At 50.4% G+C, this 11,718-nt stretch overlaps 1 protein-coding gene across 6 annotated transcripts in view; it reads left to right on the top strand.

Moving 5' to 3' along the window:
• The window catches only part of strbp (spermatid perinuclear RNA binding protein), an 87,867-nt gene that overhangs the window by 57,211 nt on the left and 18,938 nt on the right, over positions 1–11,718 (top strand). For all 6 annotated transcript variants that reach the window (XM_061261960.1, XM_061261957.1, XM_061261959.1 and 3 more), the window contains 6 exons: positions 4,158–4,252; positions 4,722–4,817; positions 5,417–5,528; positions 7,736–7,833; positions 10,575–10,680; positions 11,092–11,175. In XM_061261960.1, the coding sequence (XP_061117944.1) occupies positions 4,158–4,252; positions 4,722–4,817; positions 5,417–5,528; positions 7,736–7,833; positions 10,575–10,680; positions 11,092–11,175 (591 nt within the window). The remainder of the gene's footprint in view (positions 1–4,157; positions 4,253–4,721; positions 4,818–5,416; positions 5,529–7,735; positions 7,834–10,574; positions 10,681–11,091; positions 11,176–11,718) is intronic.

The following is an 11,718-nucleotide window of genomic DNA, read 5'->3' as shown; positions in this document are numbered from 1 at the left end:
GCAGTGTTTTGTTTGGGGTTTTAATGCCGCGTTTCCCAGAGACGGCTGTGCCCTGCTTTCAGCTAAGCATGTTGTTTTGTATTGGGAGAGGAGGTGTGGCTTATTCCTCCTGCTTCACTCCACAAACGCACGTGACTTATCGAGTCCTCATCCCGTCCACTCTGCCATTTTTACAAATGTCTCATAGGCTCGCTGAGGTTCCCTCAGGGAACTTTTCAGCTTGTCGGCCACCGGTCTGTGGAAACAGAGTCTGGCCTCTCTAAAACTTCAAAGTGTTCTGCCTGCACTTCTTATAAAGAGACTATTTTTTCCCCCCAGCTATTTGTGTTCAACAGGCTTATCCAGTACTGTAAGATTGGTCACTTAAGTCAGTGCTGGCACCAAAGAAGCCCATATAACCAGAAGCTGACTGACACTGTCATGAAGAAAAGAAATTCAATTCAAACTCAAATTTCTCCCGACTACATTCTCAACCATCTACTGTACTAGGGCAGAACATGGGGGGCGTTTGGTCCAGTGCTGAAGAATCCTGTTGTAAAATAACCTTTTTATTCGCTGCCTGATCTGTCTACCTTCCACCCACCACAAAGTGCCAGAAACTGCAGAACGACACACTTCTGGCACTGAGCAGTCCGAGGCATCAGCTATAACTGCATCGGTTTCTTTGAGCTGAGAGGATACATTATAATCGGATGGTAATCTCTCTGTAATTGGGTGTTAAAACCTGCAGGACTGTGGGTCAACATTTGGCGACCTCTGCTACAAGTGTTGTGTCTTCAAGCAGAGGAAGAAACGAACAGTATTTCTCTACAGAATTCTCACAATGCAAATTTATACTGAATGTCTCAGTTAGTGGCTGTATGGCTCTGGTGTACGTTCTGCAGTCTGTCAGTTTGTCCGTCTTAACATTGGTTGTGAAGGCCTCCCCAGCCACTCACCCACAAGAGTTTCTCCACCCTCCGCCCAATGGGAAGCCCTCACCATCAGATGGTTATGTTGGCCCCGCCTCTCACAGAGAGCTGGGCTCTGACTGGCTGAACCAGGGAGGGTGGTGGGTGAGTGGCGGGGGCCAGCCCCCCCCCCCCCCCCCACACCCCATGATTTACATAAACATCTTCTGCGTATGCGGACCCCAGAAAACCAGCATGGCGCTCTGTCTCTCTCTGAGGGCCAGGGACCCCAGACCCCAGACCGCAGGGCGAGGCTCTGATTGATAGGAAGGCGTGTTGACCGATGCGTTCCTGTAGCCGGTGGCTCCGTACGCAGGGCGAGGCGTGATTCAGGAGGGCCGTAGATCACGGGGCGGCCCTCGCGTGTTCCGTCTGGCAGGCCAAGGGCCCTGTCCGGGTGAGAAACTGCTCAATCTCACACCGCCCAAATTGGAAATGCAGGAATTCATGGCTGCAATTGGCACATGGTCAAGCTGATGGGTGTATGAAATAGGAGTGGCATTTAAACCGTAATGCTGTGTGGGTAATAATAAATTAAACAAATGGTCCTGGATGAACAGTCATTATGGCGGCTTTTGGGGCTTGGCCCAAGCACCTTTCTCTGAAAAATATTGAAGTTTTGATTAATATTATATTACATTTTTATAGAAACAAAAGGGATTAATCTTTGCAAAATCTAATTACAAATGTACAGATATTCAATATTGTATTAGTATTATATCAATTCATAATATTATGTAAATATACAGTTAACAGATGTGAAAATGACTGGATAGATTTCATACAATAACTGTGGATGGCTGAATTGGATAGCAGACAGAAGTAATTGAGCATAGATATTAAGCCATTGGCATGTAGACAAGTTGCAATTTACAGTGCAGCCATTTGCCAACAATAGATTGAACATGGTAATATTGTAGTAGTGCAGATTCCGTAGCTCTTTAACAGTGGAGCCGGTCTCATTCCTCCGCTGCAGAATGACGAATTTCACGCTTCCTACCAGCAGCTTGACTTTGCTTGAAGCACAAATCAGTTTCTGAAGAGGAATTGTAATCTTGAACAAATGTTGACAATGAACAAACCGTTTTTTTTAAGATCCTGGTAAATAAAGCAGGGCATGCATTCAGATTAGCAGTGGCTTGCTTTAGATTGTACTTTTATCGTAAAAACAAGTTTTTGAAAGGGCCTCTTAGTCTGCACAATTAATTACTTTTTCTGTTTGACCAAAGTTTTTTTGGAATAAAACATTTACATACTGTACCCAAGTTGCAGCCGTGGCAGTCGAAACACATAAATTGCGATAAACATATCAAGGCCATTTTAAATAATTGATCACTTATTTTCTTGTGCACTTTGGTATGGCTCCATTGTCAGAGATGTGCTTATGCCAATGGGCCTCAGTGCTCTGTACATTAATTAGACTTGGCCTGGCTGTGTCAGGGAGAGATGTCGGTCCTGGGCTGCCTGTGTCAGAGAGAGATGTTGGTCCTGGGCTGCCTGTGTCAGAGAGAGATGTTGGTCCTGGGCTGCCTGTGTCAGAGAGAGATGTCGGTCCTGGCTGCCTGTGTCAGAGAGAGATGTTGGTCCTGGGCTGCCTGTGTCAGAGAGAGATGTCGGTCCTGGGCTGCCTGTGTCAGAGAGAGATGTTGGTCCTGGGCTGCCTGTGTCAGGGAGAGATGTCGGTCCTGGCTGCCTGTGTCAGGGAGAGATGTCGGTCCTGGGCTGCCTGTGTCAGAGAGAGATGTCGGTCCTGGGCTGCCTGTGTCAGAGAGAGATGTCGGTCCTGGGCTGCCTGTGTCAGAGAGAGATGTCGGTCCTGGGCTGCCTGTGTCAGAGAGAGATGTCGGTCCTGGGCTGCCTGTGTCAGAGAGAGATGTCGGTCCTGGGCTGCCTGTGTCAGAGAGAGATGTCGGTCCTGGGCTGCCTGTGTCAGAGAGAGATGTCGGTCCTGGGCTGCCTGTGTCAGAGAGAGATGTCGGTCCTGGGCTGCCTGTGTCAGAGAGAGATGTCGGTCCTGGGCTGCCTGTGTCAGAGAGAGATGTCGGTCCTGGCTGCCTGTGTCAGGGAGAGATGTCGGTCCTGGGCTGCCTGTGTCAGAGAGAGATGTCGGTCCTGGCTGCCTGTGTCAGAGAGAGATGTCGGTCCTGGCTGCCTGTGTCAGAGAGAGATGTCGGTCCTGGGCTGCCTGTGTCAGGAGAGATGTCGGTCCTGGGCTGCCTGTGTCAGAGAGAGATGTCGGTCCTGGGCTGCCTGTGTCAGAGAGATGTCGGTCCTGGGCTGCCTGTGTCAGAGAGAGATGTCGGTCCTGGTCCCTGGGGTGACAGATGTCCTGCTGGTGTTTCTGCCCGCTCTGTGTAAATGCACTAATCCAGTACAGTCACAGCTGTGTCCTCACTCCTCACAGATTCACATCTCAGCATTATCTTAAACTGGGAATACAAAGGATTAATATTCCTACCATGTTCTAATTAAATTCACCCATTCGTTATTTCACTATTTTCAAAAATCTGTTAATTAAAATTAGCCAAACCAAAAAAACCAAAAAAAAAGCCTTTTTTGGAGAATTTCTTGGAGCGATTTGTTTTCTGGTTATGAAACAGAATCAGAAAGTAATGAGGAATATGAATCTTGTATGTGGAGTTTAAGATGGACTGGTGAGGGTGACACTGAGAGGAGTGAGTGTTGGCGGGTGAGCCCCGCTCCTGCCCCGCCCCGCTGCCGCTGGTTGTCGCGGTAATAAGGGCAGTGTGACTCGACGGGCGACCGTGCGGTCCCGTGGGGTCCCGTGCGGTCCCGTGGGGTCCCGTGCGGTCCCGTGGGGTCCGTGCGGTCCCGTGCGGTCCCGTGCGGTCCCGTGGGTTCCCGTGGGGTCCCGTGCGGTCCCGTGCGGTCCCGTGGGGTCCCGTGCGGTCCCGTGGGGTCCCGTGCGGTCCTGTGCGGTCCCGTGGGGTCCGTGCGGTCCCGTGGGGTCCCGTGCGGTCCGGTGCGGTCCCGTGGGGTCCGTGCGGTCCCGTGCGGTCCCGTGCGGTCCCGTGCGGTCCCGTGGGGTCCCGTGGGGTCCCGTGGGGTCCGGTGAGCGAGCGGGCGGGTGGGTGTCTGAGCGCTGGGGGCTCAGCTGCAGCAGCTGTGACAGAAAACCTCCCTCGGTCAAATTGTGTCTGTCCTTTTTTTTATTTTTATACACGTATATCCCGTTCTTTTCACCAGTAGAGAATGTTGAGCTGAAAGATCCGTCCCATGGGCTGGACCGGACGCGATGCCTGGTCGCGCTGGCGTCTCTACGACACGCCAAATGGTTCCAGGTTGGCTCTCTGTTCTTACCTCATTGTTATTGTAGCCTTGTGACATGGAGCTGCCAAACCCCCCCTTCCCATGCCCCCACCCCCCCCACCCCCTCGCCCGGTATCGGCCCGGACCCAAAACCCAAAACCCTCTCTATTCCGCTCCAGAACCACTCCACTCACTCCATGCTAGGACAGGGACCCTTATCATGAGGCTACAAAAGCAATTGTTACACTTTTTTTCTTTTGGCTTTTTTACCTTAAACCTGCTTTTCTAAAAAAAAGAAAATGATTCAAAAAGTGATTGTTTACGCTCTCTGTGTCCCCCCCCCCCCCCACCACCTCTTGCATGACTTGGCCATTCAGCCCATGTGAGATATGAGATGTAGCCGTGTGTCTGTGTGCTGTCCCTGTGGCAGCAGCGCCCCCACCCCCACCCCCACCGACCCCTGACCCCTGACCCCCAGCTCACCTCTCTCTGCCCCCCCAGGCCAGAGTAAACGGGCTCAAGTCCTGTGTGATCGTGCTGCGGATTCTCAGAGACATGTGCAACCGAATGCCCGTCTGGGAGCCTCTCAAGGGCTGGGTGAGTGAGCGGGGCAGGAGCGAGGGGTGGGGGGGTAGTTAGGGGCAAATGTGTGGTAATACGCCTGTAGCCTAGTGGCGAAATGACTGGGGCCTGGAAGGTTGGTGGTTCAAATCACTGGTGTATTCCCAATAAGATTGCCACAGCCGTTGGGCCCTTGAGCAAGGCCCTGAACCCCACATTGCTCCAGGGGGGATTGTCCCCAGCTTAGTCAACTGTAGATCAACTGTAATAAACTGTATTGTAATGTAGTGTAATGTAATAAATACTAGCTATACTTTTATCCATTCGCTACCGTAGTGTACTTACCTCTAGGGTCTTTCAGCGAACTTATCCCTGGTTATGGGTATGCACTTTGTTGTACGTCGCTCTGGATAAGAGCGTCTGCCAAATGCCAATAATGTAATGTAATGTAATGTAGTGTATATGCTTTTTTGGATATGGTCTTGGTGCTCTCTAAATTTCCACATGAAGGCAAATGATGACTCAAACAGAGTCCAGGCGTGATTAGGGTAGGACTGGAGTAGTTGTTGTGTAGGATGTGAGTGTGCCCGTCTCCTCCCTGGACGTGACCTCTGACCCCCCTCCGTCCCGCGCAGCCCCTGGAGCTGATCTGTGAGAAGGCCATCGCCACGTGTAACCGGCCGCTGGGTGCGGGAGAGGCCCTCAGACGGGTGATGGAGTGCCTGGCCTCGGGAATCCTGCTGCCAGGTGGGTGTGCGGGTGTAGGGAGGTGGAGGTGTGGAGGTGTGGATGTTTGGGGGTGTGGATGTTTGGGGGTGTGGGGGTGTGGATGTTTGGGGGTGTGGAGGTGTGCGGGTGTGGGGGTGTGGATGTTTGGGGGTGTGGAGGTGTGCGGGTGTGTGGGTGTGGATGTTTGGGGGTGTGGAGGTCTGCGGGTGTGGGGGTGTGGATGTTTGGGGGTGTGGAGGTCTGCGGGTGTGGAGGTGGAGGTGTGGATGTTTGGGGGTGTGGAGGTGTGCGGGTGTGGAGGTGTGGATGTTTGGGGGTGTGGAGGTCTGCGGGTGTGGAGGTGGAGGTGTGGATGTTTGGGGGTGTGGAGGTGTGCGGGTGTGGAGGTGTGGATGTTTGGGGGTGTGCGGGTGTGGAGGTGTGCGGGTGTGGAGGTGTGCGGGTGTGGATGTTTTCGGGGTGTGGAGGTGTGCGGGTGTGGAGGTGTGCAGGTGTGGAGGTGAGCGGGTGTGCAGGTGTGCGGGTGTGGAGGTGGAGGTGTGCGGGTGTGCGGGTATGGAGGTGTGCGGGTGTGGAGGTGCAGGTCGACTGACACTCCCTCATTTCTCCCGGTTACGCCTGTTACTCAGCCACCCAGCGGAGTCCAGCTTCACCCGATTGATTTCTGCACCCACAGCGACCTCATTTCATAAGGATCATGAACCAGCTGCTGCAGAACTGTTTTCTAGAAGTGAAAGACGCAACCGAGTCGATTTCAACATTTCTATTTCTCAAATGTAGCGGTTTTGTTGTTTCTTATTTCGGTTTTGTTCTCTATTTGCTAAGGGAGTAATGCGTCAAGGCATATTACAAGGAAATTACACAAATTTCTTTAAGTAAATTCTCCACTCATAACAAATTCAGCACGCTTCTGCCTTCCCCTGCTCCTGCAACAATTCAACAGAGACGGCAGTATTCATCCCCACCAACAGTCCTCATCAAACCATTGTAATTAATGGATTTAGTTTGCTTGTGTGTGAAAGTAGTCTGAATAGGGCTTGATTGAGCTGTTGGTATGAAAGCGCTGGTTGTTCAGTTGCTGAATAGCGTGTCGTAGAGGAGGGAGCGATAGGCACACCTGGGTACCAGCGCCTGCCTGATGACTGAGAAACTTTCTTTCTTTACTGGGTCCATTTTGGAGAATTTAATTCCCAAATAATAATTAATTCCAAAATAATAAATAATAATAATAAACTTTATTTGTAGAGCACCTTTCATAGAAGGCTGCATGTAATAAATACAACCCTCACGGTAAAACAAGGCAAACTGTAATACTGATAAAATGCAATAGGGACACAATCAATAAAAATGAAATAATGTGGCTAATTAATGCCAGATTTCAAGGTACAACCGGTAATTCTAACAGCTAACGACGTCTAATGGTGAAGAGATGAATATCAGGAACAAACACCTTGAAACCACAACACTGTTTAACCCTCCCCCTTCACTGTAACGACGTTGAAACGCCATTGGCTGTGGCAATCAGAACCCATTTTCAACCAATGAGCTTGAATTATTGTGGTTATACAATGTTTTGGCACACAACTGTATATTTTGAAACCTGCATTTAAGGACTATAAACACAGGCAGTCAACATGTCAGTGAGCCTTTTTCAATGATACAATGGTCTTGTAACAATGTTTTAATCTTACCTATTGTACCTTTAAATAGGTGTGCTTTAAGGCTCTTTTTCCACATTCTCTGCATGCACAGCCCTGGCCCTGTCCCGCTCCACTAATGATGTGTTGACTGGTGCAGGATTGAGAACAGGAAGTCACACTGTACTTTACTGCCCCAGTGCGCTTGCTAAAGACAGAACAGGAAGTCGCGGTGTCTTAAGATCAGCGTCATTTGAAAGGGCAGGGATGCTACGCAGGAAGTGAGTCGGATTAGCGGTGTTTTGAATGACAGAGTTGTGTTCTTTAGCGGACGTTTTAAAGGACAGGAAGTGATGCGAAGGGCAGCCTGTAGCTTAGCTGTTAAGGTACACGGCGGTTCGATCCCTGGCATAGCCACGATTTTAAAAAATCCTGTTGGACTGTTGGGCCCTTCAGCTAGGCCCGTAACCCCACATTGCTCCAGGGTGGGATTGTCTCCTGCTTGGTCTAATCAACTGTAAGACTCTTTGGATAAAAGTGTCAGCTACACAAGATGTAATAATGATGCGTTTGATGCTCCTCTCCCAGGCGGTCCGGGACTACACGACCCCTGTGAAAAGGAGCCCACAGACACGCTGGCAGCCATGACAACAGAGGAGGCAGAAGCCATCACTTTCAGCGCACAGGTAAAGCTCCACAGCTGCTCCCCCCAGCGCTCCAGCCAAGACTTATCTCATCTCCAGCGCCCAGATTACAGGCGTGTCTGACAGGGGAGCACTTCAGAGTGCAGCCTCCTTATCTGTGGGTGCCGAGAGCGTTCCACAACCAGTCAGGGGCCGTCATCCCTGCCTGGGCCCTCACCCTGCCCCTGTCCTGTCATCCCTGCCTGGGCCCCTCACCCTGCCCCTGTCCTGTCTGACGCGTGTGGGCCCCTCACCCTGCCCCTGTCCTGTCATCCCTGCCTGGCCCCTCACCCTGCCCCTCTCCTGTCTGACGAGCATGGGAACGCACCAATCCCGGTCAGCTGGTGGGTATCCGGGGTGGAGCGTACGCAGAATTACCCCAGCGACCGTGGACCGCGCTGAGACCCTTGTAGGGGGAAGCTTGCTGAGAAAGCACTGCGCACTGCCTGGAACCGTGCCTCAGAATGCCAATGAGCTCCTTCTGCAGTGGATCCCTGTTAAACAATAACACACCGGCCCTGAGCGTGCTGTGTGTGTGTGTGTGTGTGTGTGTGTCATCGTTTTTATGAAGCGTGGCTCCCCAAGTGTGTATCCATGCGTCCAACATCATTACAGCAGAGCATTAATCATGCGCGGTCCTGTTTTAATTACAGCCCGTTGTGTGTGTGTGTGTGTGTGAGAATGCTCGTTACCACGGCTGCGGGTGGGACCTAATGTGACGTGGGTACAGGGCTCTGCTGGGGACTCCTCCCGTAACCACGGGGACTTCCTCTACCGCCGCAGCAACTGTTGCTAAGCTACCAACACCTCCTGAAACTTTATCACATGGGTCCACTCCTACAGAAAGCAACAGCTTCACAAGAGCAGTACGAGAGAACGTTTAACCATACTATCTAAAGTGCTGAATTAATGCATTCAGCCAGTGATTCCTGCAAAATGTGCTCCTACAAGTCTCACAATTACATTTTTTAAATTTCTTTTGTAATATATCAGTAAAGTTATCATTCCTGTAAAAAATTCAACGTAATTAATTGTTGAACCGAGGCCATTAGGAAGCGAGAGTTTTACAAATGGGAGATGATTTAACAAGCAAATGGATGTTAAGATATAAAAGTGGCTCAGAGAGTCTTTGACGTTATTTATGGCTAATCCCCATCGTGTGAGAATTTAACCGGATCTCCATCATGCGCTCTTGTGCATTAAAGTTAATGACACGGATAATTTCGGGTGTCCCAGGCAGAAATAAGGGCCCACCCCTCTCGAAGTCATGGAGTCTGTGACAGTGTGCCTGAACAGGAAGTCTCACTGTACTTTTCTGCACCAGTGCGCCTGCTAAAGACAGCACAGGAAGTCACGGCGTCTTAAGGTCAGCGTCATTTCAAAGGACGGGAAGTGAGGGATGTTGCGCAGGAAGTGAGTCTGATTAGCTGTATTTTGAGTGACAGAGAGGCGGGCTGTGTCGGATTGCGTTCATGGAGTCGTTTGACTGTGGAACCTCAGACGGGGGAGTACTGAGTTAATGTTGGAGGCAGATGAAGAGGTTTGGGTGAAAGAATGGTAATGGTAAATGGACTACATTCATATAGCGCTTTTGTCTAAAGCACGCCTCTCAATCGCCCAGTCACACACATACTCGCTCGAAGGGGGATTCGAACTGGCAACCGTCTGCCAGACAGCCGTACTTACTGTACCTTGTCGTGGAAATATCCTTTATTCCTACTTCAGCAGAGGGTGAAGGACCCTGTTCAACACAAAAACAGTATTTTAAGACTTTATTCGCACTTGCAAGCCAATGAAGAATAAGGGTATGTGCTTACCGACACTTTCCCCAAAATGCAAGAGGGGCATTTGCTTCGCTTAACATGCGACAGAATTTTAAGCTGTCTTAAGCATTTACCAGTCTTACAGCGTCCAAGTTACAATGTCAGGATTTCTGAAGATGTTTACTACCAAAGGGTATGTGTATCATATTGATTGCTCATCAGGGGGCTGGGTTGGTGTGGACACATTAAATAAACAGAAGCCAGGGCTTGATTTCATACTTATCTTTTCTGCTTTGTAAGGTGCATCTTTTCTCGTAAACGTTCTTCCCCCCTCTCGAACATCTCTCTTCCTCAGTCGACATTACCTTTTGCCCAATGTATAAAGCCCAGACCCCAGCCTCCGCTTATCCACTGTCGCAATGTGCAGTCTGAGTCTTTCAGCACAGCAGTTTCGCACTCTGTCTTATGTATTGAGAACACAGTTTATGCATACTTACAGATTTATAAACATACTAAAATGAGAAATTTCCCTGTACAACCTCCGGAGTGGAGTGACTGTCAGCGCCCACGCCCGGAAGAGCAGCACGGCTCCAGTCCCCTCTGGCTTCCTGTGTCTCCATGTAGCGGGCTTTCCATCCAGCCGTTTTCATGAAAATTTTAACATTTGCGTATAATAAACCTGAAATTCCTGAAAAAAAAAAAACCATTGAAATGTTGCAAACTGCTTTCACGCGTATAGATGAAGATAACGTTGATGGAAACACACTGGTTTGCATTTTCTTTTGCCAACCTTTCTGTAACTCGCAACATTTGCAAAACATTTGGTTGGAAACTGAACTTGTGTATGTCTCTGTTCTCCTGTGATGGTGCTCTCTCTCTCTTCTCCTGTGACGGTGCTCTCTCTCTCTTCTCCTGTGACGGTGCTCTCTCTCTCTCTCTCTCTCTCTCTCTCTCTCTCTCTCTCGCTCGCCTGTTCTCCAGCACGCCCTGCGGCTCATGGCTTTCGGGCAGATCTACAAGGTCCTGGAGATGGATCCGCTTCCCTCCAGCAAACCCTCCCAGAAGTACCTCTGGACAGACAAAGAAGGTGTGCCTCCGTCCATGTTTAGATTATATATTTTTGTTTTTCATCCTGAAGCTTTCACTTTGTGTTCCATACTGATCCTAGTAAAACGATTGCAATTTTGGAAGGCGTATGAATATTTCAGGGTCTAACTGCGATTTTTCCTAGCTGACGTATGTTTTTTGACACGCAGTTATTGGATGACGTTGCTAAACGTTAACACAGAGAGCTGACCACAGGAGGCGGAGGGGGAACTGGGCTCTGAGGGCGGGGTTTAGCGACTTGTCACCTACCTACATCACTGCTCTTAGTGAATGTTTTGCGGCTGTTTTAGAGACTAAAACCAGGAAGAGAACGCTGATGTGAGTGGGCCTTTAAACCCGAGCGTAGCGGTGCTGGAGGCTCATGTTGGCTCTGTCTGTCGCGTGGTTTCAGGGACAGGGCTGAAGAGACCTTACGAAGAAGGCAGCATGGACGACAAAGACCTCATCAAGAAGATGAAGCGCAACCTGAGAAAAGGTGAGTCCCACCTGCACTCAGCCCCCCACAACCCCAAACTAAACCCCTCCCACAACCCCAAACTAAACCCCTCCCACAACCCCAAACTAAACCCCTCCCACAACCCCAAACCAAACCCCTCCCACAACCTCAAAACAAACCCCTCCCTCAACCCCAACCCAAACCCCTCCCACAACTCCAAACCAAACCCCTCCCACAACCCCAAACCAAACCCCTCCCCAACCCCAAACCAAACCCCTCCCCAACCCCAAACCAAACCCCTCCCCAACCCCAAACCAAACCCCTCTCACAACCCCAAACCCCTCCCACAACACCCAACCCTCTCTTCCACAACACCAAACCCAACCCTTCCTCCCACGCTCCAGCGCTAGACAACTGTTCACCACACTCACTCACTCATGACATCACCAGCTGGAGTAATATCCCAACGATTCCAGACGGAGTCTTTCATTTCCTCCCGCCTTTAAACAAACACCACCCGGGCGTCCTCGTGAGTCACGCCATTCTGTGGCACGTTCCAAGTCTTCCTTCTCCTCAATTCCT

This window comes from Conger conger, chromosome 12 (genome assembly GCF_963514075.1).
Source record: "Conger conger chromosome 12, fConCon1.1, whole genome shotgun sequence".
Lineage (NCBI taxonomy): Eukaryota > Metazoa > Chordata > Actinopteri > Anguilliformes > Congridae > Conger > Conger conger.
Note: the sequence above shows the minus strand (reverse complement) of the source record. Positions and strands in the feature narration are given on the sequence as shown.